Source organism: Crocuta crocuta, unplaced genomic scaffold, assembly GCF_008692635.1.
Source record: "Crocuta crocuta isolate KB4526 unplaced genomic scaffold, BGI_CrCroc_1.0 scaffold218, whole genome shotgun sequence".
Taxonomy (NCBI): domain Eukaryota; kingdom Metazoa; phylum Chordata; class Mammalia; order Carnivora; family Hyaenidae; genus Crocuta; species Crocuta crocuta.
Window position 1 is genome coordinate 4846600 of NW_027533170.1, and position 22763 is coordinate 4869362.

General features: G+C 42.8%; 1 protein-coding gene and 1 non-coding gene across 4 annotated transcripts in view; both read right to left on the minus strand.

The window, feature by feature from the left end:
• Positions 1–326: 326 nt before the first annotated feature.
• LVRN (laeverin) overlaps positions 327–22763 on the minus strand; it is a 74228-nt gene continuing 51791 nt past the window's right edge. The window contains exons 14-20 of one of the 3 annotated variants that reach the window (XM_077746298.1): positions 20868–21021; positions 18652–18746; positions 16588–16695; positions 15045–15212; positions 14469–14606; positions 6289–6364; positions 327–1765 (exon numbers count right to left, since the gene is read on the minus strand). In XM_077746298.1, coding sequence (XP_077602424.1) covers positions 1625–1765; positions 6289–6364; positions 14469–14606; positions 15045–15212; positions 16588–16695; positions 18652–18746; positions 20868–21021 — 880 coding nt within the window. In that variant the 3' untranslated portion in view covers positions 327–1624. The remainder of the gene's footprint in view (positions 1766–6288; positions 6365–14468; positions 14607–15044; positions 15213–16587; positions 16696–18651; positions 18747–20867; positions 21022–22763) is intronic. The other 2 variants (XM_077746300.1, XM_077746299.1) reach the window with 2 other exon arrangements.
• Positions 3518–3705, minus strand: LOC144216913 (U2 spliceosomal RNA). The gene has a single exon (XR_013330792.1). It is a non-coding gene; the product is annotated as a U2 spliceosomal RNA (small nuclear RNA).

The window sequence follows — 22763 nt, forward strand, 5'->3', positions numbered from 1 at the left end:
AGCATGAATGGAAGAGGGGCAGAGAGAGAGGGAGATACAGAATCTAAAGCAGGCTCCAGGCTCTGAGCTGTCAGCACAGAGCCCGATGCGGTGCTCGAACCCACGAACTGTGAGATCATGACCTTAGCCGAAGTTGGACATTTAACCACTTAACCGACTGAGCCCCCAGGTGCCTCCATTTTAAATTTGCAAATTTAGAGAAGAAAACTCTCTGTCTGACCTATGACCCATGATCAAGTCTGAGGGGGTGGTGCTTTGGTTGGTTTTCATAACCACATCCACTCACTCAGGGAGACTCCTTGTGTGAAATAAATACAAAAGCAAACTTTGGTTCTGCATTTTCATTTGCAACGAGCAAGAGAGAAAAACCTTAGGTCGCGTCGCCTTGAGGTCATACAACATTTTTAAAGGCATTTAACTGACATTTTCCTTCATCTTTACATCACTCTGAGGTAGATCAGAGATCTGTAGTTTTACCCCCATTCTACACAAACAAAATCAATGTGGAAACACAGAATCAAATCATACACACACAAACTCTAGAGGCGGGTGCTTTGCCTTAGCTGTCCCGAGTTAATCCTGCGTAATGAAACTAAGCTAATTCCATACACTGTCATTGATGAATGCTTCTAAAGTTCTCCAAACTACCAGGAGATTGGATTTGGCCAGATGAAACCACATTTCAAACTCAGTCCCCTGAAGACAAAGCCGTAAAGCTTATTCTCTGGTTAGCCTTTTAGTTCTATTTCTCTGTATTTGGCCACTTCCCTCATTGCTGAAGATCTGCCCCTAATTGCTACTGTCTGTTGACATCTTTATTTTTGCACATAAACTTTGGCCGGACGAGTGTCTGGCCCACAGGTGAGTACACAGCCTCCAGCTTCAGGGCAAAGCCTTCCTCTCATTCCGGCTTCCAGAACAGCCATCCCAAGGGCACTTCATGGATCCTTCGATCCTGGCTCTTTTTGTGACAGATAAAGGCTCAGTAGCCTGTAAACTGTAAACACAAGACTACGGGGCACTGCAGGGAGAGGGCAATGGGCAGAAGACACGTCGCTTGCCTTTAAGGCACTTAGCACGGCTCATAAAATGACCTCTTCCTTCTTAAAACGAGCTTTCCTTGGCTTTGCTAAGTGCTAGGGACTATTAGTTCTTCGGTTTCTGTTCCTTTATATAAAGCTGCTGTGTTATTTGCTCATTATGCTTTTCAACCAGACAAACCCCGGAGTGCTGCAAATCTCTCTTTCCCTCAGAAAAGAATGTGCGCGTTTGGCCAACGGATTTGACATCCCACTGCCTCTCACAACAGAACAAGCAAGACTTTCTAAGGTGAACTTGTTTTCACAAGGCAGTTAAAGTAAATTCTGTGGTTTTACAGCCCAACACGAAGTGAATGAAAAATCTCCCCCCGAGACGCAGCAGCCCTGGCCAAACCCTCAGCCGTCCCTGAGCCTGACCGCCCGACGTGACACCATGGGAGGAGCGGGAAGGACTTCGAGGAGTAAATGTGACGGACACATGAACAACAGCACATGAGGTCTTCCAGACTCACAAAGTATTGGAGGCCAAAACTGCACAGACTACATGATGGCGGGCATGAGGGGCGCCGGAAGTGGCCACTCCATTACGTGTTTTTCCGGAGCCATGCGATCATCCTGGCGTTGCGCTTCCTGTTTTCTAGATTTTTGTTCTTTATGGTCTGTAATTTGGCATGAACCGTGAGCCTTTGGTGCTCTTCCAACATGTTCCCGAAAAACTGCTGCAGCTTGAAGGACAAAGGGAAGGTCGGTCAGTGCAAACTCAGGTCTCCTTTAGCCAGAATGAGGCCAAGCGCATGTTCTGGGCAACATGGTTTTGCAAATGGCCGTCGTGGGCTGGGGCGGGTGGGAAGGTGCGCTCCTAGGTCACCTGTTCTGGGGAGCCTGGCACCGAGAAAATTTGGAGACTACACACCTACCCTGAAGAATCAGAGGCAGGTTCTGTCTATGGAATGGGGACTTCATCTATTTTGTTCACTGCTCTCTTCCCCAAGGGCACACAGTAGGTGGCTGATAATGCTTTACTGAATACATGCCGGGTATTATACACGATTTGTGGGCAGAGATACAGTGAGATTGTCTCTTATCTCAAAAGAAACTTTGCAGCTCCTAAAGCTCAGGCCTGGCACCTAACACCTGTGTCTTTACAAGTGGTTATACTTTATTTAAGAATATTGGGATGGGCAGGGGTGGGTGGTGCCTGGGTGGCTCAGTCCGTTAAGCCCCCGACTTCAGCTCAGGTCATAATCTCATGGTTCATGAGTTCGAGCTCTACGTGGGGCTCTGCGCTGACAGCTCAGAGCCTGGAGCCTGCTTCCGGTTCTGTGTCTCCCTCTCTCTCTGCCTCTCCCCTGCTCATGCTCTGTCTCTCTCTCTCGCTCTCTCTCTCAAAAAAAAATATTAAAATTTTTTTAAGTTATTTTTAAAAAGGATATTGAAATAGGGCACCTGGGTGGTTCAGTCGGTTGAGCGTCCAGCTTTGGCTCAGGTCAATGTCTCCAGTTAATGAGTTCCAGCCCCACACCAGGCTCGTTGCTGCCAGCGTGAAGCCTGCTTTGGATCCTCTGTTCCCCTATCTCTGTCTTTCCCCTGCATGTACTCTCTCTCAAAAATAAACTTTTAAGAAAAAGAATATTGAGACAGTAGTTTTGTCCACTGGCCAGATTCCTTTAGGGGGTCAGCTGGAGCATTTATTTATGGAAACATCTACCTCAATATTGTGCATCAGCCAGACCCCAATAAACTAATAAGTTATATTCCAAAAGTCTATTTCTGTGTCACTGGATTAGAGTTTAGAACAGATGAGTGTGTACCTATCCCAGCTCACAAACTGTCACTCAAACCCTAATGTTCTTGAAATTGAGTAGAAATAGGTGCACTGAGACTAATTACAATGTCAAAGAAAAGTAAGTTTGGAGGAAAATGCAGGTTAAGGAGTTGGGAACAGACCTCCCACCCTCTCCCACACCTACCTGCTGTGGGACTGGGGAGCCTGGGTGGCTCAGCCAGGTGAGCATCAGAGTTTGGCTCAGGTCAGGTCATGGTCTCATGGTTCATGAGTTCAAGCCCCGCGTCGGGCTCTGCGCTGACAGCTCAGAGCCTGGAGCCTACTTTGGATTCTGTCTCCCTCTCTCTCTGCCCCTCCCCTGCTCATGCTCTGTCTCTCTCTCAAAAATAAATAAACATTAAAAATAAAGGAAGATACTAGCACAAACTCGTCCTCACTGCAGAGTGTTCCCTCCAGCATTTCTGGGTGTGCCCTTCACTGTCTTGTGCAGAGAATCCCTGTAAATCACGTCTTTGCAGGTCAGACTCAGGCAGGCCAACACCCAAACAGAGAGCATTCCTTTAGGAATTAGTGGTTCTTCCTCTCTCTTAATAACAAGTACACAGCTCACTGCTTCTCTCTCTTTTTCTGGCTCATGATCAAACTTCGGGCCTTTATGACTTATGTGTGTATTGGTCTATTTGCTGTGACAGGGAAGTTGATTTTTCTTTCTTCTTTTTTAACCAGCTCGATCCATGGAGGGGACAAGCAAGCTCCTATTCTATCTCCCTGCTCCCCAAATGCATATACTATGTTGTCCTCGGATAGAGGATATATCAGCTATAAAACCTATAAGAACAGATATGAGGCTTGATCTTAGCCAAAAGGCCGAGAAGCGATTGAGTTTCCTTTCTTATTTACACAGGCCCCTTCTGTTCTTAGGAATATAGTTTCAGGCCATGATGTTTAATTTGTACTCATGCATTTAAAAACAAAATTAATGACGTCTATTGAAATGACATTGATGGACAATAAATTGTATTCACTTAAAGTGTACAAAGTGTACAGTTGTGATGGCTGTATACACCTGTAAAACACATAGCCATGTTCAAGTATAGTCCACTTCCACTACCCACAAATCCCTTCAGACACTTTGCAATCCAGCTCTCCCTCTGTCCTAGGCAGCCATCCATCTGCCTTTTATCATCAGACATTATATTTGCATTTCTTAGTGTATATGTGTGTGTGTGTGTGTGTGTGTTTTAAACTCCCAATATCATCTTGAGATCTATCCATGCTGTTACACAAACCTATTCTTTTTCTTTTTTATTGCAGGGTATATTCCCTGGTGTGGATATATTACATTTTTCTTATCATTTCACCTATTGATGGATGTTTGGATGGTTTCCAGTTTCTGGCTAATGTGAATCAAACTGCTATGAATATTCATGTACAAGTCTTCGTGTGGATGTAGGCTTTAATGTCTCTTGAGTAAAAACACCTAAAAATGGAATTGTTAGGTCACTCTGTGTCTAAGTGACATTTTAAAATACTGCCTTGGGGTGCCTGGGTGGCTCAGTTGGTTGGGCGTCCAACTTCAGCTCAGGTCATGATCTCCTGGTCCATTGGTTCGAGCCCCACATTGGGCTCTGTGCTGACAGCTCAGAGCCTTCTTTGGATTCTGTGTCTCCCTCTGTCTCTCTGCCCTTCCCCTGCTTGTGCTCTGCCTCACTCTCAAAAATAAATTAAAATAAGAAAAAAAATTTTTTTTTAATTTTTTAATGTTTTATTTATTTCTAGGAGAGAGAGAGACAGCATGAGCAGGGGAGGGNTCCAAAATTGTTGTACCATGTTATATTCTCACCAACAGAAAAAGAGAGTTCTGGTTGCTTCACCTCTCTGTCAGTGTTTGGTATTGCAAATCTTTCTAATTTTATCTACACTATTGGGTGTGTGGAAGTTGTATTTATATATTACCCTTGTTTTACACTGTGTGTGTGTGTGTGTGTGTGTGTGTGTGATGTTTTTTTAATAGACATTTGCTTTGGCCCCTTGGTTTACTTTCTGGTTATAGGATCTCCTTTTCTTTCCAGAACTATTCTCTCCTATCCCAGGGCCTGTGGTTTGAGTGGGGCTGGCTCCAAAGGTGGGCACTTGACCCAGGTGAGGCCAGTGGAGTATTTCATTCCCCACCCCCACCAGACACAATGATTGGTGCATGTGACCCACATAGGACCAACCAGGGTCATGCCACAAGGCTGAAACTTGACATTGGGTGAGCAAGGACCTCTTCTCCTGCAAGCGATAGTGCTGAGGCTGACATAAGCCTGAAGCTGTGCCTGCCTTGGTGTGGAGAAACTTTGCCTAAGAAGAAAATCAGCCGGAGAAAGCAGAGCCTAGGCAAGCTCCATGGTTAGTTTCTAGAATACAGATATGACTAAAATGTGGTCTCCGTCCTCAGGGAGCTCATTATAGCTTTGGGGAGTAGACATATTTATACCCCAATTACAGTATAATGTAGTTAGCACCAGCATACAGAGATTCATAGAATGATTGAGGAGCATGGATAAGGAGAAGGTATAAATCAGTTGATTGAAAAATTCCTGGAACAGGTGTTTCAAGCAGGGTCTTAAAGGGTAACTAGGGATTATCCAGCCGAGGCCAGGCATGGTGAAGTCACCCAGATCAGAAGGTACAGTGTTTCCAAAATCCGGAAAATGTGAAACAACATGCAAATGTAAAAAAACCTGTAGGTGGTACAGTCTAACTAGAGAAAAATATTTGGGAGTGTCTGTCTCTCTTATTCCCCGATGCTCAGTGGTGAGGTGGGCAGAAATGAAGCCGGAGAGGCAGATGGGGGCCAGGTTATAAAGGACACTAATGAAAAGATGATAAAATCTCTTCTAAAAGCTGTGATGAGCTACTGAAGCTTTGACAGCCAGGCAAGATCTCGCAGGAATAGGAGGGCTGGGATGCAGGGAAGACCAGCCCGGTTCCCAGGGTCCTGGCCAGAGTCCCCTGCAGTAAGTTAGGTGAGGAAGGATGGAGTCCAGTCCTCTGTGAACAAGAATGATCTGTCTATATTTCAGGAGCAAGAGAGAATTAAAATCATTTCCTGCACACAGTGAAAATAACACCAGTAGAGGCAGGGACTATAATAATTCAAATAAGCCTGTTGTTTTCCATTTATTTTTAATTTTTATTTATTTTTTACTGAAAGAGAGAGACAGTATGTGAACGGGGGAGGAGCAGAGAGAGAGACAGAATCCAAAGCAGGCTCCAGGCTCTGAGCTGTCAACACAGAACCCGACGCGGGGCTTGAATTCATAAACCGCAAGCATGACCTGAGCAGAAGTAGGATGCTTAACCCACTGAGCCACTCAGGCGCCCCAAGCCTGTTGTTTTTAATTTTAGTGATTCCAAATTACATTTAAAAATGGCTTCTGAATTATTGTTACAATTCACAATATCTAAAGTACTCACCTCTGTGATCTGTAAATCAGTATTTATGGTTCTCCCTATTACGCACATTAGAGTAACCAGTGATTGTGTCCCATACCTACAAAGCAACAAGATGCTAATCAGAAGTGGAAAATGTTTTGCAAGATAAAGCGATACTTTATACAGCAGGTATAGCCCTGTATAGCCCGTACCGGTTCTATCTCCCAAATCTAAGCAAAACCATGAATGAGTTTAGTATCATCATTTAATAGGGAAGCTATTATATAGAGAATTTCAGCAGCACTAAGGAAACGTCTACAGTTCAAATCGATTTGTGTACACATAGTTCTAAAACCTTTATTCAAATATAAAAAGCTCTTAAAAACAACAACAACTGCTTTTATCTTTTTAAATGAAGCGGTTAAAATAGTGGTCACATACCTCAAATTGAGACAATTTATAAGGGGGTAAGTAAATATGCAAAATTATGCCCCTTAACAGCTTGTTATTGATATGGGGAATCACTTTCGGAAACTCTGGCTAAACGACCCTAAAAGCCTATTTAAAATTTTGAATTTGTATCTTGTTTTTGGAGAAAGGATCCGTGTCTTTGGAGATTCTCAAGATGTTGGTGATCTCCGAAGGGCTAAGTACTTCTGTTCCCTCTAAGAGGCACGGTGACTCTAACTTCCCCTCTGGTTTAGTCTCCCTGAACATCCAACAGTGATCACTCGCAACAAAACCCCAGGAAACATTGTTAGGGAAATATAGCAGATACATACCTGCCCAAAGCCTTGCTGAAGTTAAAAAGGTAAATAAGGACTTTTGGATGCATTAAAGAAGAAAGAAAATTAAAATAGGGTTAATGTTTTGGATGGAACAAAAAAGGGTTGAATCACCGTTTTATTGATAGTTGATGGTTAATACACACGATTGACTTACTTCAAAACTGTATACTTGAAACTAAAAATTGCAAGGCCTCATGTAATATCTGTTTCTATAGGAAAAGAGGACACACTTCTTAGTTCTCCATTTTTTTAAAAAAAATTTAATGTTTATTTATTTTTGAGAAAGAGACAGAGCATGAGTGGGGAGGGGCAGAAAGAGAGAGGGAGACAGAGAATCCGAAGCAGGCTCTAGGCTCTGAGCTGTCAGCACAGAATCCAAAGCGGGGCTCAAACTCACAAATCATGAGATCATGAGCTGAGTCAAAGTCAGACACTCAACAGACTGAGCCACCCAGGTGCCCCTTAGTTCTCCATTTTGATTGGCCAGGTATTAAAAGCCTATGAAATGACTCAAGAAATGTGGCAACATTTGAAAAAAAAAAAAACAAAACCAAAACCTGAGTTCCAAACTTTAAAACAAAAATGTGGAAAGCTACCTAGGGCCCTAAATGTGTGGTTTTCTACCAGACAGAGGAGGAAAACTACCTTGAGAGGCAGGGCTAGGTTTGAAATTATCTTGAGTAATTTATAACTTGTAAAAGATCGGTACTAGCATATAATTAAAAGCATTGTTCTGGAGATGAAATAAGATGCTGTATATAGAAGCACCTATCAGAGTACCTGGCACACTTCATCCTTTACTACTCTCGCAAATTGCAAGAGGAGGTATTTCTGAGACAGAGATGATCTGTCCTTCTTGTTGAGAGAGCAATCTCTGAAATATTACTGAGCAAAAATATATACATTACAAATAGTTTATCCTGCCAGTGGTCAGATACATGGAGAGACCAGAGACAATGTGTGTCAGTTTGCTTAGTGCTTTAAAAAATCAGTAACGTTCAGGGATGCCTGGGTGGCTTGGTCTGTTGAGCTTAGTGTCCAACCCTTGATTTCGGCTCAGGTTATGATCTCACAGTTTGTGAGTTCGAGCCCTCTGTTGGGCTCTGCACTGACAGTGCTGAGTCTGTTTGGGATTTTCTCTCTCTCTCTCTCTTCCTTTCTCTCTGCCCCTCCCCTCCCACACTCTCTCAAAAATAAATAAACTTAAAACATTGGTAACATTCTGTGCTAGGGTGTGCACAGGGATTTGGGCCCCTCTCGTCTGGATCACCTTCTGTCTCTCTCCTTTCTCTCATGACGGGGGAGTAATTCCCTCCCTTCCCCTATCATGTCTGATCTCCCGTGGCAAGCATGGGCATGAGACAAGCACCGGAACACCAAGGCACCTGGCCTGACCCGCTGACAAGCAGTGGGAATCTGCCATTCAGGGCTTGGGTGCCGCACTCCGTATCACCTGACTTCTCTCCTTTTGCTTGTGCTCCATTTCTCCCTTCAGAAGCTCCATGCTCCCCATGATGAAACACAACAGAGACGGAGCAGGGACATGTGCAAGCTTTCGCTCTCAGGACTTTAGCCAATGTTAACAGTATTTGAAGAAGAAATCAAGTGTTTGGTGAAGGGGGCAGTAAGATTTCCTTCTGGATTAGTTGATTTGGAAACTGATCATACCTTGAACTCCGTATTCACATAAAGCTAGGGTTTCCCAGGAGGCTGCAAAGTCTACATTGTTGTAAAAAAGCCAGAAGCCCTTGACAAGGACGCCAGGGCACAGAGAGGCTTTCTACCACCTACAGTAACAACTTCTGCAAATCCTACTGCCTCATCTCTACATCCACCCCTTCTTCCATAAGACCTATCCACAGCTGCATAACCATAGCACGTTTTTCTGCAGCCTGCAAAATGCCTTTATGGTCACTGGAGGCTCCTTCATTCCCATCAGGCCTCAAAAGATCCTCCTTGGCCCAATAATCAACTCAAATACCCCACAGCAACCAGACCAGTACCCTAAACATGGGAGTGAGGGGCAGGCCCAAACCAAAGCTGTTTTCCTCAGTACAAGTATTCCAAAGCATAGTTTCAGATGAGGCTTCCTGGGAAGAATTCCATCCCCAGGTTGAGGGGGAGATGTTCCTGAACCGCTGTTGCTGGTGCCCTTAACACAGCCCCATCTACTCTGTTCCTGAGCCCTGAGCTCCAGCCACTTACTGCGCCGGGTCCCAAGTCAGTCCTGCCCGGAGGCATTTCCCGGTGTCCTGTGCTCTGTGCAGAAGGTAATTTTCCCCAACTGCTTGTTCAAATCCCACACATACGCCATTCTTCTCTTTGGGTTCACCCAAACCTTCTCCAGCTCTCCTCTCCACCATCTGTCGGATATCATGTCCTCATTACCTCATGTCCCTGACAAGAGCTTAAACTGACTGTGCCTTGGCATGGGGGAACTAGGAAGTTTTTTTTTTTTATGAGAAGGAACCTTGGAATTGATCCAATAGAATACCTTTCATTTTATGTAAGAGGAAACCAAGGCTGAGATGTTAAAAGGTAAACAACACACAGTTGTTGATTCAGTTACCATTCCAGAGAAGAAGGTCAGAGAATTCAGCTTCTTATCTGTTTCTCCCCCAGAACAACCAATTGCCTGGCAAAATGACACTCTCTTTACATTACATATATGGTTACGGCTATAAGATGCAGGAAGAAGGGTGTGGAAAACTCTAGATTTCCCTCTATGGGGCTTCTTGGGGTCTTTATGATGCTAGCGTAGACTGTGACTTTGCAAAAAGTGGAGGTTAAAGCAGACACTTCCCGACCTGACCGGGAGACTGTCTTTCTTGTTCACAGAAGGCTGACCAACGTCTTCTATGAACTATACTTGGTGGAACATACTGGAATATGCTAATTTCATACCTAACTTGCTGGTCATCAGTCACATTTCAGCAAATTCAGAATAAGTCTTTTTCATGTAATTAAGGTAAAATTTACCCTTTCATGCTGTCTTTATCATTGTATGAAGACAGGTAACATGTTAGTCTTCCTGTCAAATGTAACTTAATTTTTTAAAATGTTTATTTATTTTTAAGAGAGAGAGAGAGAATGCAAGTGGGGGGCGGGGGGAGGAGGGAGAGACACAGAATCCGAAGCAGGCTCCAGGCTCTATCAGCACAGAGCCTGATGCAGGGCTTGAACCCACAGACCATGAGATCATGACCTGAGCCAAAGTCGGATGCTTACCTGACTGAGCCACCCAGGTGCCCCTCAAATATAACTCTTGAAGTAAATGATGATTATAATTCCTCTGAGGTACAAAGAATTAAGCAAGCATTCTTGTGCCATTTTTAGTATATATAATGGTTTAATTATTAGCTTGAATCTCACTTCCTTTCTAACAATCCATAAATATTAGCACCATTTATTGAAACCAAATTATTGGCAAAATCCAGCAAGATTGATGAATATTACAATTAATGTGAAATAAATGAATAAAAAATAAAAAAATAAATAAATGTATTTAGGCGTGCCTGGGTGGCTCAGTCGGTTAAGTGTCCAACTTCGGCTCAGGTCATGATCTCATGGTTTGTGGGTTTGAGCCCCATGTTGGGCTCTGTGCTGACAGCCAGCTCAGAGCCTGGAGGTTGTTTCAGATCCTGTATCTCCCTCTCTCTCTGACCCTCCCCTGCTCATGCTGTCTCTCTCTCTCTCTTTGTCTCTATCTCAGAAATAAATAAAACATTAAAAAATAAAAAAGAAACAAATGTATTTGTTTTTTGTTTTTTTTATTTTAAATAGTTTATTGTCAAGTTGGTTTCCATATAACACCCAGTGCTCATCCCCACAAGTGCCCTCCTCCAAAACAAATGTATTTGATATAGAAAGCAAACTTATTTGAGTCTGAAAGGCTTGTTGTAGCATAATGTATGAGAGGAGTGGGCTGAATTTGCTATAAATAGCTATCTGTTTTATGGGCATGACATTTTATTGATAAGAGACAAAAATATTCAAGCCATGGATTAAAAGTTCATACATTGAGGGGCACCTGGGTGGCTCAGTTGGTTAAATGTCCAACTCTTGATCTCAGTTCTGGTCTTGATCTCACAGTTTGTGAGTTCGAGTGCCGCGTCGGGCTCTGCACTGACAGTGCGGATGGAGCCTGCTTGGGATTCTCTCTCTCCTCTCTCTTTGCCCTTACCCCACTCATACTCTCTCTCAAAATAAATAATTTTTTTAAAAGTTCATACATTTATAATTCTAGGAGTTCCCTGAGGTTAACAAGACCCAATTAAAGTTAAAAAGAAAGGGGAGCAATTCTCTCCATTTAATACTGTTATGCATTTAAATAAATTGCTACACAGTGGACTTTTCAGAGAGTCTGACCAACATGTTCTCATTCTCTAAACACAGATAAAGGGTTCTTCTGAGGAATAAAAGTTAAAACACACATCAAGTCACTTAAATTGAGAGGAATCTTCCCTATGCGTTGGTCAAAGGCATTTTGGGAGCTTCCTTGGCACATGGGCCATGTGTGAAGGAGACGAGAGGAAAAAATGAATTAAGGGGCTCATTACCCCCAGGAGCAATGCTGTCCAGCTGAACCCTCTGCAGCGATGACAATGTCTACATCCGAGCTGTCCAAAATGTGGTGGCTGCTTGAACGCATTGTGCTCTTAGAACAGGGCTAGTACAACTGCGGACCTGAATTTCAAATCTTATTTCATTTTAATCAATTCAAATTTCAGTTCAAATGTCCATATGTTAGCTAGTGGCGATCATATTGGGCAATGCAGCCTTAGCTAATGGTTGAATCAGGCGTCTACTGGTCCCAGGTTAAACTGTTTCAGAGCCACCTGGGGAGCTAGTGAAAGGTACAGATATCCTGCCCTTTTTTTTTTTTTGGCAGATTCTGCTTTTATGTATATGTTTATTTTTATATTTTTCTAATGTTTATTTTTGAGACGGGGTGAAGTGCAGAGAGAGATGGGGGGACATAGGATCCTAAGTGGTGTCCAGGTTCTGTGCCCACATCAGACAGTGTGATGTAGGGCTTGGACTCATGAACCATGAGATCATGACCTGAGCCAAATCAGATGCTTACCCGACTGAGCCACCCAGGCGCCTGGCAGATTTTCATTTTAAAGGTGGGCAGGTGGGTGGGCTTGAGAGTCTTGGGGTTTCTTCACCACTGTAGGTGATTTCCAACCTTGTGGCTGGGGTCATCTGCTTGAGTGGTAGGCACCATGTCACTATGAGCCACAACGATAATAAATTCAATTCTCAACACTTATATAAGGACGTACCAGGTGCCAGGCACTGTTAGATACTAAGACTGGTTCATAACTGTGAACCTCTATCTTTCTTGGGACCCAACAGTGCATGGGAAGGGTTGGAGGAATCAACAGCCGGTGGTCACTACAAGTTGGGCAAATCAAAACATATTTATTTTTTTAAATGTTTTTTAAATGTTTATTTATTTTTAAGAGAGGGGGAGACAGAGCATAAGTGGGGGGGTGCAGAGAGAGAGGGAGACACAGAATCTGAAACAGGCTCCAGGCTCTGAGCCACCAGCACAGAGCCCGATGTGGGGCTCAAACTCATGAACTGCGAGATCATGGCCTGAGGTGAAGTCGGACACTCAACCAACTAAGCTACCCAGGCGCCCTGGAACATATCTCTTAAAGGAGCTGCTCTCTCAACATTTTCATTCCCAAAGTGCTACTAGATTGCGTGGTAGAAAGCATAGGAAGGAAACAGTCAAGGACTGTAGCTGAAGTGAGTGCCCCTGGGCAACATGACCACAGCAGCAAGTGGAAAGGTGACCTCCCAGGCCAGGCAAAGCCAGGTGGAGACAGGGCTGTTGTTACAAACTCCAGAGAGAGAACAGAAATGAAAAAACACCCCTGGGAGTGTGGGATCACTGAAATCTCAGGGAACACGGGGAACAATGTCAATTATTCTGACTTATATCCTAACTCCCAAATTCCCAGTAGGTCCTAGGAAGGAGGGTATTATCTTTAATGACTGAAGCAAGAATGGAAGACATCATTTACCCCCAAGGTTTTAGGAATCTGAGGAAACTTAAGGAACTCCAAAGACCCTCCAAAGCAATGAACTTAGAATGATAGAAAATATAAAACTGGATATAAGGTCAATTTTCTTAATATGTGAATATGCTAAATGTGTTCAACTGATGAGCCATAAAAATAAGACTGTAAAAATAGGTCTCTACCTACCTCTTGTAAATTTCTTTTTTTTTTAATGTTTATTTATTTTTGAGAGGGGGAGGGGCAGAGAGAGAAGGAGACAGAGGATCTGAAGCAGGCTCCACACTGACAGCAGAGAGCCTGATGCAGGGCCTGAACCCACCAACCATGAGATCATGATCTGAGCCAAAGTCAAATGCTTGACCAAATGAGCCACCCAGGTTCATTGCATGTTGTAAATTTCTGATTTAAAAGCACAATATTTTGGTGTTGTAAAGGAACTCAATGAATGTACACAAAAAAAAAAACATCCCATGCTTTTGTTCTGTACGGGAGCCATATTCTCATTCTTTAAACATTTATATTCTAAACATACTTTCTGTTCCACAAGGATAAACTTATTTGCAAAAGGCATCTTCCACCTTTACAGGTGTTTGAACCTCAACTGTTGGCTACTTTGTATCTGCCAATTCTAGAGTCTGTGAGCACTTGTAGGACATATTATTCTAGGCTTTCAGGAAGGTATGATTAAGTCATTTTCTAGAAAGACCAGTCCTCAAGGGCATGCTGTCTGATTTTTTAAAATTGTTAGCGTTTATTTATTTTTGAAAGAGAGAGAGAGAGAGACAGAGTGTGAGCAGGGGAGAAGCAGAGAGAGAAGGAGACACAGAATCCAAAATAGGCTCCAGGCTCCGAGCTGACAGCACAGAGCCCGACGCGGGGCTGTCTGATTTTTGCCTGTCAGCATATATTTTCCCCAACAGGGAGCTATAAAGCACGCAGATTTAATCTGAAAAGATGAGAAATGTGAAACATTTAAGAATATGGAACCCAGATATGTAAAGAGAATATTATGACAAATAAGACGTGAGCAACATGCAGGCTGGGGAAGTGATGAGCATTGCTGTTTCTTGAAATATAGTGGTCTGCTTCATGAAATAAGTGAATGGGTGCTGTGCACTCATACCAAAAAACATGACTTCCTCTACTCTCTGTCTCTTACGACAAACTTCTTAGTGGGCACAATGGGGAAACTAAGGTAGGTACGTGAAAATCCATTTTCACACAGAAAGTCAAAACTGGGGATAAGCGACCTTCTCTTCCACAAATGAGACTGAGTGCAAGGAAAATCATCACTCTTCTGGTCCAGGCAAAGGATTCTGGGGATCTAGACGGGCTAAAGCTGAGCTTCTGGCCCCAAACCAGTGACCTGTATGAAAGAGGTCACCTATTTCCTCCTTACCTTACACTCACAGCTTGCCAATTGTTGACTAAAAAGTCCTTCACGATGTAGCGGCCTACTTCGGATTCCGCCACAACTTCCATTATATTTGTTTCATTAAAAGTGAATGGACCCGCCATGATGGCGTACTCCAGATATCTGCAAAAATGCATGTGTAGAAAAGAAATATGCAAACATTATCCAACATAAAGAGCGAATTTCAACAAATGGACTTAAGATCCCTTAGGGGTCTGAGTCAGTAGCACACAAATAGGTATTATTTTAACTCCTATACAAGCACATGTTCTGTTTTTCTCTCCTTCGTTTATGAATTGCATCTCTCTGCCAGGACCTTTTTATTTTTTTAATATTTTTCATGTTTATTTATTTTTGAGACAGAGAGAGAGCCAGGGAGGGACAGAGAGAAGATGACAGGGGATCCAAAGCAGGCTCCGTGCTGACAACAGAGAGCCCGATGTGGGCCTCAAACTCATGAACCATGAGATCATGACCTGAGCCAAAGTCAGATGCTTAACTGACTGACCCACCCAGGCACCCTCTCTTCTGGGAACTTTAAAGATAAGTTAGCCAGGTTACCTGTGAAGTATCCATGGGTCTTTACTGCAGCTCATTGCATAAGCGAGTTGAATCCTTTCTTCCTCCTTTGTTTTATTAGCATACATATTTAACAAAAAGTCCCATTCTTCATCACTTCCAAAAGCAATGCCATAACATAAAACTACACTTTTAATTGGATAAGGTATTCTGTAAGGCAGAAGGTGGAATGATATGATATGATAGTAGTTAATTTATACATTTATTTAGGTTGTTAAATATATATACGCGTGTGTGTGTGTGTGTGTGTGTGTTAATTTAAATTCAAGGTAGTTAACATGTAGTATAGTATTGGTTTCGGGAGTAGAAATCAGTGATTCATCCCTTCCATACAACACCCAGTGCTCATCCCAACAAGTGGCCTCCTTAATGCACATCACCCATCTACCCCACCCCCCACCCACCTCCCCACCAGCAACCCTCAGTTTTTTCTCTGTAGTTAAAGTCTCTTAGGAGTTCCTGGGTGGCTCAGTGGGTTGAGTGTCTGACTTCAGCTTAGGTCACGCTCTCATGGTTCGTAAGTTTGAACCCCACATCGGGCTCACTGCTGTGATCATGGAGCCCGCTTCAGATCCTCTGTCTTCTCTCTCTCTCTGCCCCTCCCCCATTTACTTGCTCTCTTAAAAATGAACAAACATTTAAAAAAGAATCTCTTATTTTCTTATTTCTGTTTTTCTTATTTTATTTGTCCTTCTCTTCTTCTATGTTCATCTGTTTTGTTCCTTAATCAACAATAGCCAGTTTATCCAAAGGATACAAAAATGCTGATGTGAAGGGGCACATGCACCCTAATGTTTATAGCAGTGTTATCAACAATAGCCAGATTACGGAGAGAACCCAGTGTCCATCGACTGATGAATTGATAAAGAAGTTGTGGTATATACATACATACGTACAATGGAATATTCCTGAGCAATCAGAAAGAATAAAATCTAGCCCTTTGCAACAATGTTGATGGAGCTAAAGTGTATTATGGTAAGCAAAATAAGTCAAATATTATATGATTTCACTCATATGTGTAATCTAAGTTGTTATTTATTTAGAAGGATGTATCTAGAAAAAAACAAGGAGATCTCAGATACAAAGATCAAAAGTAGGGATCTAGAAACCATCATTAGCATTTATATCATGGGAAGAAATCATCAGATCAGTTAAGAAACTAAGGAGGTTTAAGAAAGAAGGAAATATGTATGCTGATAATTCAGCTTAGGCTCATATCTTTTTTTTTTAAGTAATTGCCACACCCAATGTGGGGCTTGAACTCACAACCTTGAAGTGAAGAGTCAGATGCTCTACCAACTGAACCAGCCAGGTGCCCCTGGTTTCATGTCTTATGGTCACATTCCCCAAGTGTCCACCGACGGGGATGCATTAGAGGGAATGCAGTAAAACCAGAAAGACAGAGTCTTGGTCTCAGCTCTCAGTGGAAATGCCAATTCATAGAGAATGAGCTGCGTGGACATCCTTACATATACATCACAATAATATACCATCAAAGAACCACCGAAATAAGACTCCAAATTACTCATTCTCTGGATGGTTCGTCCAGTTTTTGAAGAGTTCTCTTGACAGCTGAAGACAGTCTTCGAGGCCCAACCAACATGCAGTTTCAAAAAGTTTTTCCAGAGCCACTCTTAAAGGAAAGCACAAAGAAAAATATTTTATTTTGCTTCGTTTACTACATTCGGTTTTTTTCCTGCCTCCAAGTACCTGGGTTTCATAAAAGGATGGGTATTTTAAATTATCCTTCCAATAACATCAAGTTTGTTAAAAAAAAAATAGCTTTTGTGGATGGCAAACTTATTTAAGGCTCGGATAAATATTTGCTGAGAGGCTCTCAGGCACCAAATAAACTCCTAAGATTGGTATTTTTTGAAAGTTGGAAATAAATTACTGCCATCCCTCATCTCCCGCAAACATACTCGTGAATACACACTCCACAGCTGTTATCAATTCATTTTTCCTCGCTTTTACAATAATTTGCTTTATGGACAGAAAAAGAAGGCGGCTTTGGAATATGTGATCTAATACCTTAAAAATAAAGTTTTTTCTCCATACACAGGATAGAGAAGGAATGGTTTCTTTCTCCCTTTGGACAATATGCTTTCCCTAGCTTGAATTTCTGTTTCTTCCTCTACTCTCTTGGTTATTATGCTCATGTCCAGAAAAAGGCCAGAGATTTTTATTGTTTTGATAGCTGAGCAGGGCTACACATTACGGTTTATAAGTTCAAAAGAATACAATGAGGGGTAATCATAAATCCAGATAAGCGATGCCTTTGAGGTACATCTTGCTATACTCCCTACTCTCTGACTTGGAGTCAGAGGTAAAGGAACCCTAAGTGGCCACAAGTTTCCAGAAAATGCAAGGGCCACATTTGGTTGCTCCATCCTCTGGTTTCAACCGAGCCTGGCATGACTTTCTGATAAGGAGAAGAATGTCCAAGGGAGGAGGACCTCAGAGAGAGGGTTCTAAGCATTCATTTACACACTCACATCCTCTCCCTACCCATCCCAAGTTGGCTGCCAAAAGATGGAATTCTCTAGAAGTACAACAACTCCCCACAGTTAGTCTGAAGAGAACTGGCCTTGGGATGCTCCAAAACGCAGGTCACTTTTGTCCAGTTTAGGTGAGCCAAGGATATGGCTGTTTAACATCTGTGCTGCCTGTGTGAACACACTTTTGCCTTCCTGTTCATTCGCGCAGCTGGCCTGCCCACTTGCTATCCCAGCTAGTCCTCGCCATCTTTCCCTTATGTGTCTGGTCAAACCCATGTCCTTCCAGTCACACGCCCTAGCACTGAAATGTCTCCCCTCTTAGAAGGATACTCTTGAGAGAGAATCATCACATTTTGTGTATTCTGCATTTCTTGCTTGGTCTCATTGATTTCAGTTTGACGTGGACCAGAACTGTAACCATAATTCCTGAGCCATGGTAGATAACAAATTCCCTCCCTAAATCTAGAAGCGCCCTTAACTCCACTACAACCCTCGGGTCACAGGGGGGCCAGGGGTACCACAGTCCTGTTTTGTCTTTCACCCTCCTTCTCAGACCATCACGATAACACGCTTACTCTCCTCACCAAACCAATGATAGGAAAATCATGTGCAACTTACTCACGCTTACAAGCAAATGGCTCAAATATTTCAGGCAACTTCTCTCATCGTATTTGTATAATGAGTGGGAGACTTTCTGTCACCAATAACATGCAGGAAGGACTTTTTTCTCTAGTGGCCTCCCCATGCCCTTCAATTCACTGGTACGGGCTGGCTTTGCTCAGCACAACCCTTTGTCAATAGAAGGACACACTTACTCATGATCTCACCTCATAGCCTAAGATTTGAGAGTCCAAAGCTATAAATTTCTGTTTCTACATGCATGTGCTCTGCAGCTAAATTAAGATCCCCAACTATGGGAAATAATTATAGGGTATAGGTACAGGTAGCTCACCAATCCCCAAGCTACTGTTCTCAAAAAGCATACACGATCTCTCAGTGAAAGGTGTCCAGATCTTATTAATATGAATCTGGGAGCCTATCTATTCATACGAATCGTGTTATTGAATTGTGACTGCTCCCCAAATACTTACAGGGCTAAATAGTCATCTTGTAGTGCTGTCACATTTTCACGAATTACAGTTGAATACATATTCCATACTGAGATAAGTCTCTTTAATAGATATTTCTACAAACAATAAGGAAAAACCCACTGTTAATTTTGGCTCGCAACACTGAATTCACATCATATTTCTCTGTCTGAAAAGACATTAGTAGAGAAGTGACAGCTACGTTTTCAGACATAGCTTTATTTGTTACAAATGTAAAACTGGTTTATTTTGTAACCTCTCTACATCAGTTTCCTCACTGGTAAAACGGAACTGACAAGAATACCAATATTACAGTTTGGGGACGACAAAACAATGTTCTGTGTGTGAATGCATTGCCTAGCATGTAGGAACTCAATAGTATTAGCTATTATTACCACTTAATATCACCTGAAACGTAGAGAAAGGAACGTAAAAATATAAAGCCATTAAACTTTCTACCTTAACATCTCCATGCTTAGGATCTACACCTTCAAGAAAATAAAGAGAAGTGATTTATGCTTTGGACCATTTTAAGTTCTGAGTCTAAAGCAGAGTTTCTTCAACTGAGCTATCAGCAGGTAAATAATAGGATTATAAAAGTTATCTACTTAGGGGCACCTGGGTGGCTCAGTAGGTTAAGCATCCGACTTCGGCTCAGGTCATAATCTCGCAGTTCATGAGTTTGAGCCCCACATCGGGCTCTGTGCTGACAGCTCAGAGCCTGGAGCCTGCTTCGGATTCTGTCTCCCTCCCTCTCTGCCCCTCCTTGGCTCATGCTCTGTCTCACTCTCTCTCAAAAAATAAACATTTTTTAAAGCTATCCATTTATAGTATATCCCTAAAAGCAAAGTAGATGTAGATGTTATTCACTGAAATTTTTAAAAATCAAATACTAGTTTTTAATTCTTTACCCAGAACTGGGCATCCAATGTCATCAACAAGCCACCTTGATCACATGAAGAGTTAAGTGACTTTTTTCCTCGGTCACCATCCCCACACTCAAGGATGCTTCCACCAGCACTCTGGACAGCACAGGAAGGAAAGTCTAGGCCCCTGAGGTATTTGTGATCTCGCCCTCAGCCTCCCACAGAAGCTCACTTGGCATTATTACATGGCACACTTTCTTGTTTGTGTCTGGTCTCTACCTCCCCCAAGGGTTGCTCCTCAACTGTTGCTTTGGTTTCCCCTGGCCCGTCTTTCTTCTGGTCACTGTTTAAGATCTAAACATAGAACTTCCCTCCTTTTATACTGTTTCAGTTATGATGATGTGTCATTGCCTCATTAATTCAAATTTCCCTCTCTCACTTGCCAACATCAAAATCAGCTTCAAAACCGGCACTTTTTTCTGAAACATACTTCTCTGGTGAAGTGCTAGTTCTGTAAATTGGAGTATTTCAATTATGAGTATGGGTTTGTTTGTTTTTTTAATTTCTTCTGTTCAGAGGCGCCTGGGTGGCTCATTCAGTAAAGTGTCTGACTTTGGCTCAGGCCATGACCTCATGGTTTGTGAGTTCGCTTCCCGAGTTTGAGCCTTGCATTGGGCTCTCTACTGTCAGTGGGGAGCCTGTTTCAGATCCTCTGTCCCCCTCTCCCTCTGCACCTGCCCCCCCCATCTCTCTCAAAAATAAATAAATATCTTTTAAAAGTCTTTCTGTTTGGCTAACAATCTCTTGGGAAAATAGTTGCTGTACGAGAAAAGGCATACCATTTCCATCCACTCCTGGGTTCTTAGGGCACCTGTTACTTCACCAAGAATTAAAGACCTTTCTAAATTTCTCTCATTCTCAACTTCTATATCAGGTCTATGACTAAAGTGTTTTCTTTTAAGAATAACCAGCTGTCCCTGGGGCACCTGGGTGGCTCAGTCAGTTGAGTGTCTAGCTTTAGTTCAGGTCATGATCTCATGGTTTGTGAGTTCAAGCCCTGCATCAGGCTCTGTGCTAACAGCTAGCTCAGAGCCTGGAGCCTGTTTTGGATTCTGTGTCTCCCTTTCTCTCTGACCCTCCTCTGCCCATGCTTGCTCTCTCTCTCTCTCTCTCTCTCTCTGAAATAAATTAAACATTAAAAAAAAAAAGAACCAGCTGTCCCTAAGAAAATGAATGTATATATGGAATGAATAGACGATTACTTCAGGAAAGATGTGTTTCACAGATGTTGTCTCGATATGGAAAGAGGAAGAGAGGATTTTTTTAAAACCCCATAACAAAGAAGGAAATTACCTTTAATAATGGGTACATATCATAGTTGTTCACATCAAAAACAAGATCCTTGGTTACCAGGTTCACCAAGACTGCATACCATACTATGATTTCATCTTCTTCAGCAAGGTACTTGGTTAAATCAAGTGCCGTTTCAATCTCAATATAATTGTTTCTGTTTGGTTCAAAAAAATACACACTCAAAAAACCTCCACTTGCTAAATGATGTGCACACTCTCTGTATTTGTTCCATGCTTCGATGCCTGACTTCAACAAGGTATGTGGAAGGAAGAAGCGAGGAGAGGGTAAAGGGTCCATCTCATTGATAAATGGGAGCCAAGCCATGCTGACACGCCCTCTACTGCAACTTGGTACATTCCAGTGCCCAAATTTTAGGAGGCTATGGGAAAATCCAGGCCAAGTGTTGGACAGCTCATTGGGCAAAAGGATACTGGTGCATTTAGTATGTGTTCTTACGAGAGTCTAATTTTCATTCACCAAATATTAATTAGAAGTCATTCTCTAATGCTCTGCCGCCATTTGTGGTAACACACACTGGTATGTAGGACACAACTGTTGTCTACCAGTGGGGAACTTATTATTCCAGTGAAGAGCTAGCTGAGACTTTTGCAAAAGAAGCTGTTAATGAGTCCCAGAATCAAGTAGCAGAGGAAGAAAACACAGGCATGTGGTGGAAAAGTCAGGGAAGGCTTCCTGGAGGAAGAACTTGAGACAGGCGATGAAGGAAGGGTAGGATGGAAATGGATAGAGAGAAAGAGGAAGGCTGCTTATGACAAATAAGATCAAGCAGGGATTGGTGTAATGAGCAGACCACGCAATTGAGACACAGGATTTCTTCTGGGCGGAGTCGAGAGGGGCAGGATTGCCCCTGCCCTGTGCAGACTGAAGCTGCAGAGAGCCTTGAATGTCAAGACAAAGAATTTACATGTGGCGGGAAGGTGTTTAAACAACTGGGGTAACGTCAAGAAGCTGATGCCGACAAACTCTATTGCACAGTGTGGAAGGAGACAGAATGGTATTAAAAGGAACTGAATGAAGGCTGAGGCTCATGCAAATGGCTAAGTAAAAAATGGTGAGCACTTGGCTTAGCATAGAAGCAGGGACTGGTTAAGTCAGGTGAGAATCCAAAAGACATCCTCAGGAACAAACAGGTGAGACAGGTTGGCTAGATGGCAGATGGAGACAGAGCGAGGAGTCCTGAATACCTCTGATGCTTCCCGTCTGGGCTATGGGAAGTACAGTGGTACTTTGACAGACAGAGAGAAATTGATGGCGGGAGAAATTGAGAGACAGAAATGAAGTACAGTGGGCGAAATCCTGAATGTAAATGGCCACAGGATAAACCGAAGACGGGAGGGGACAGGTGGAGATGCAGATGTAGAAATCATGATCCTTTTGTGAAGCTTTCCTGATTATCTTGTATCTGCTGGGTGTTGTATGTACACATAGTAAAATGATGACGGAAACCATAAGAGAAAAGCGAGAGAAAATAAGCATGATTGGTCTTTTTATATATTTTTTAAGTTTATTTATTGGGGGTGGAGGGTGAGGATCAGAGAGAGAAGGAGAGAGAGAATCCTAAGCAGGCTTCATGCTGTCAGCACAGAGCCTGATGCGGGGCTCAAACTCACGAACCTCAATGTCATGAGCTGAGCTGAAATCAAGAGTTGGATACTTAACCAGCTGAGCCACCCAGGTGCCTAATAACCATGATTGGTCTTAAGGATGCTCAGGGCAGCAGGAAGAAATGTCAGACACAGGAAGAGAACCGAGTTTGCATATTCCAGTCTTGGGAGGCTAAAAGAGAAGTCTCCGTCTTAGAGAGGGGTGTCAGCGGGGACAGCGGGCAAGGGCATGTGTCGCAGGTCACAGAGGAAAAGGTAGTAAAGGAATGAA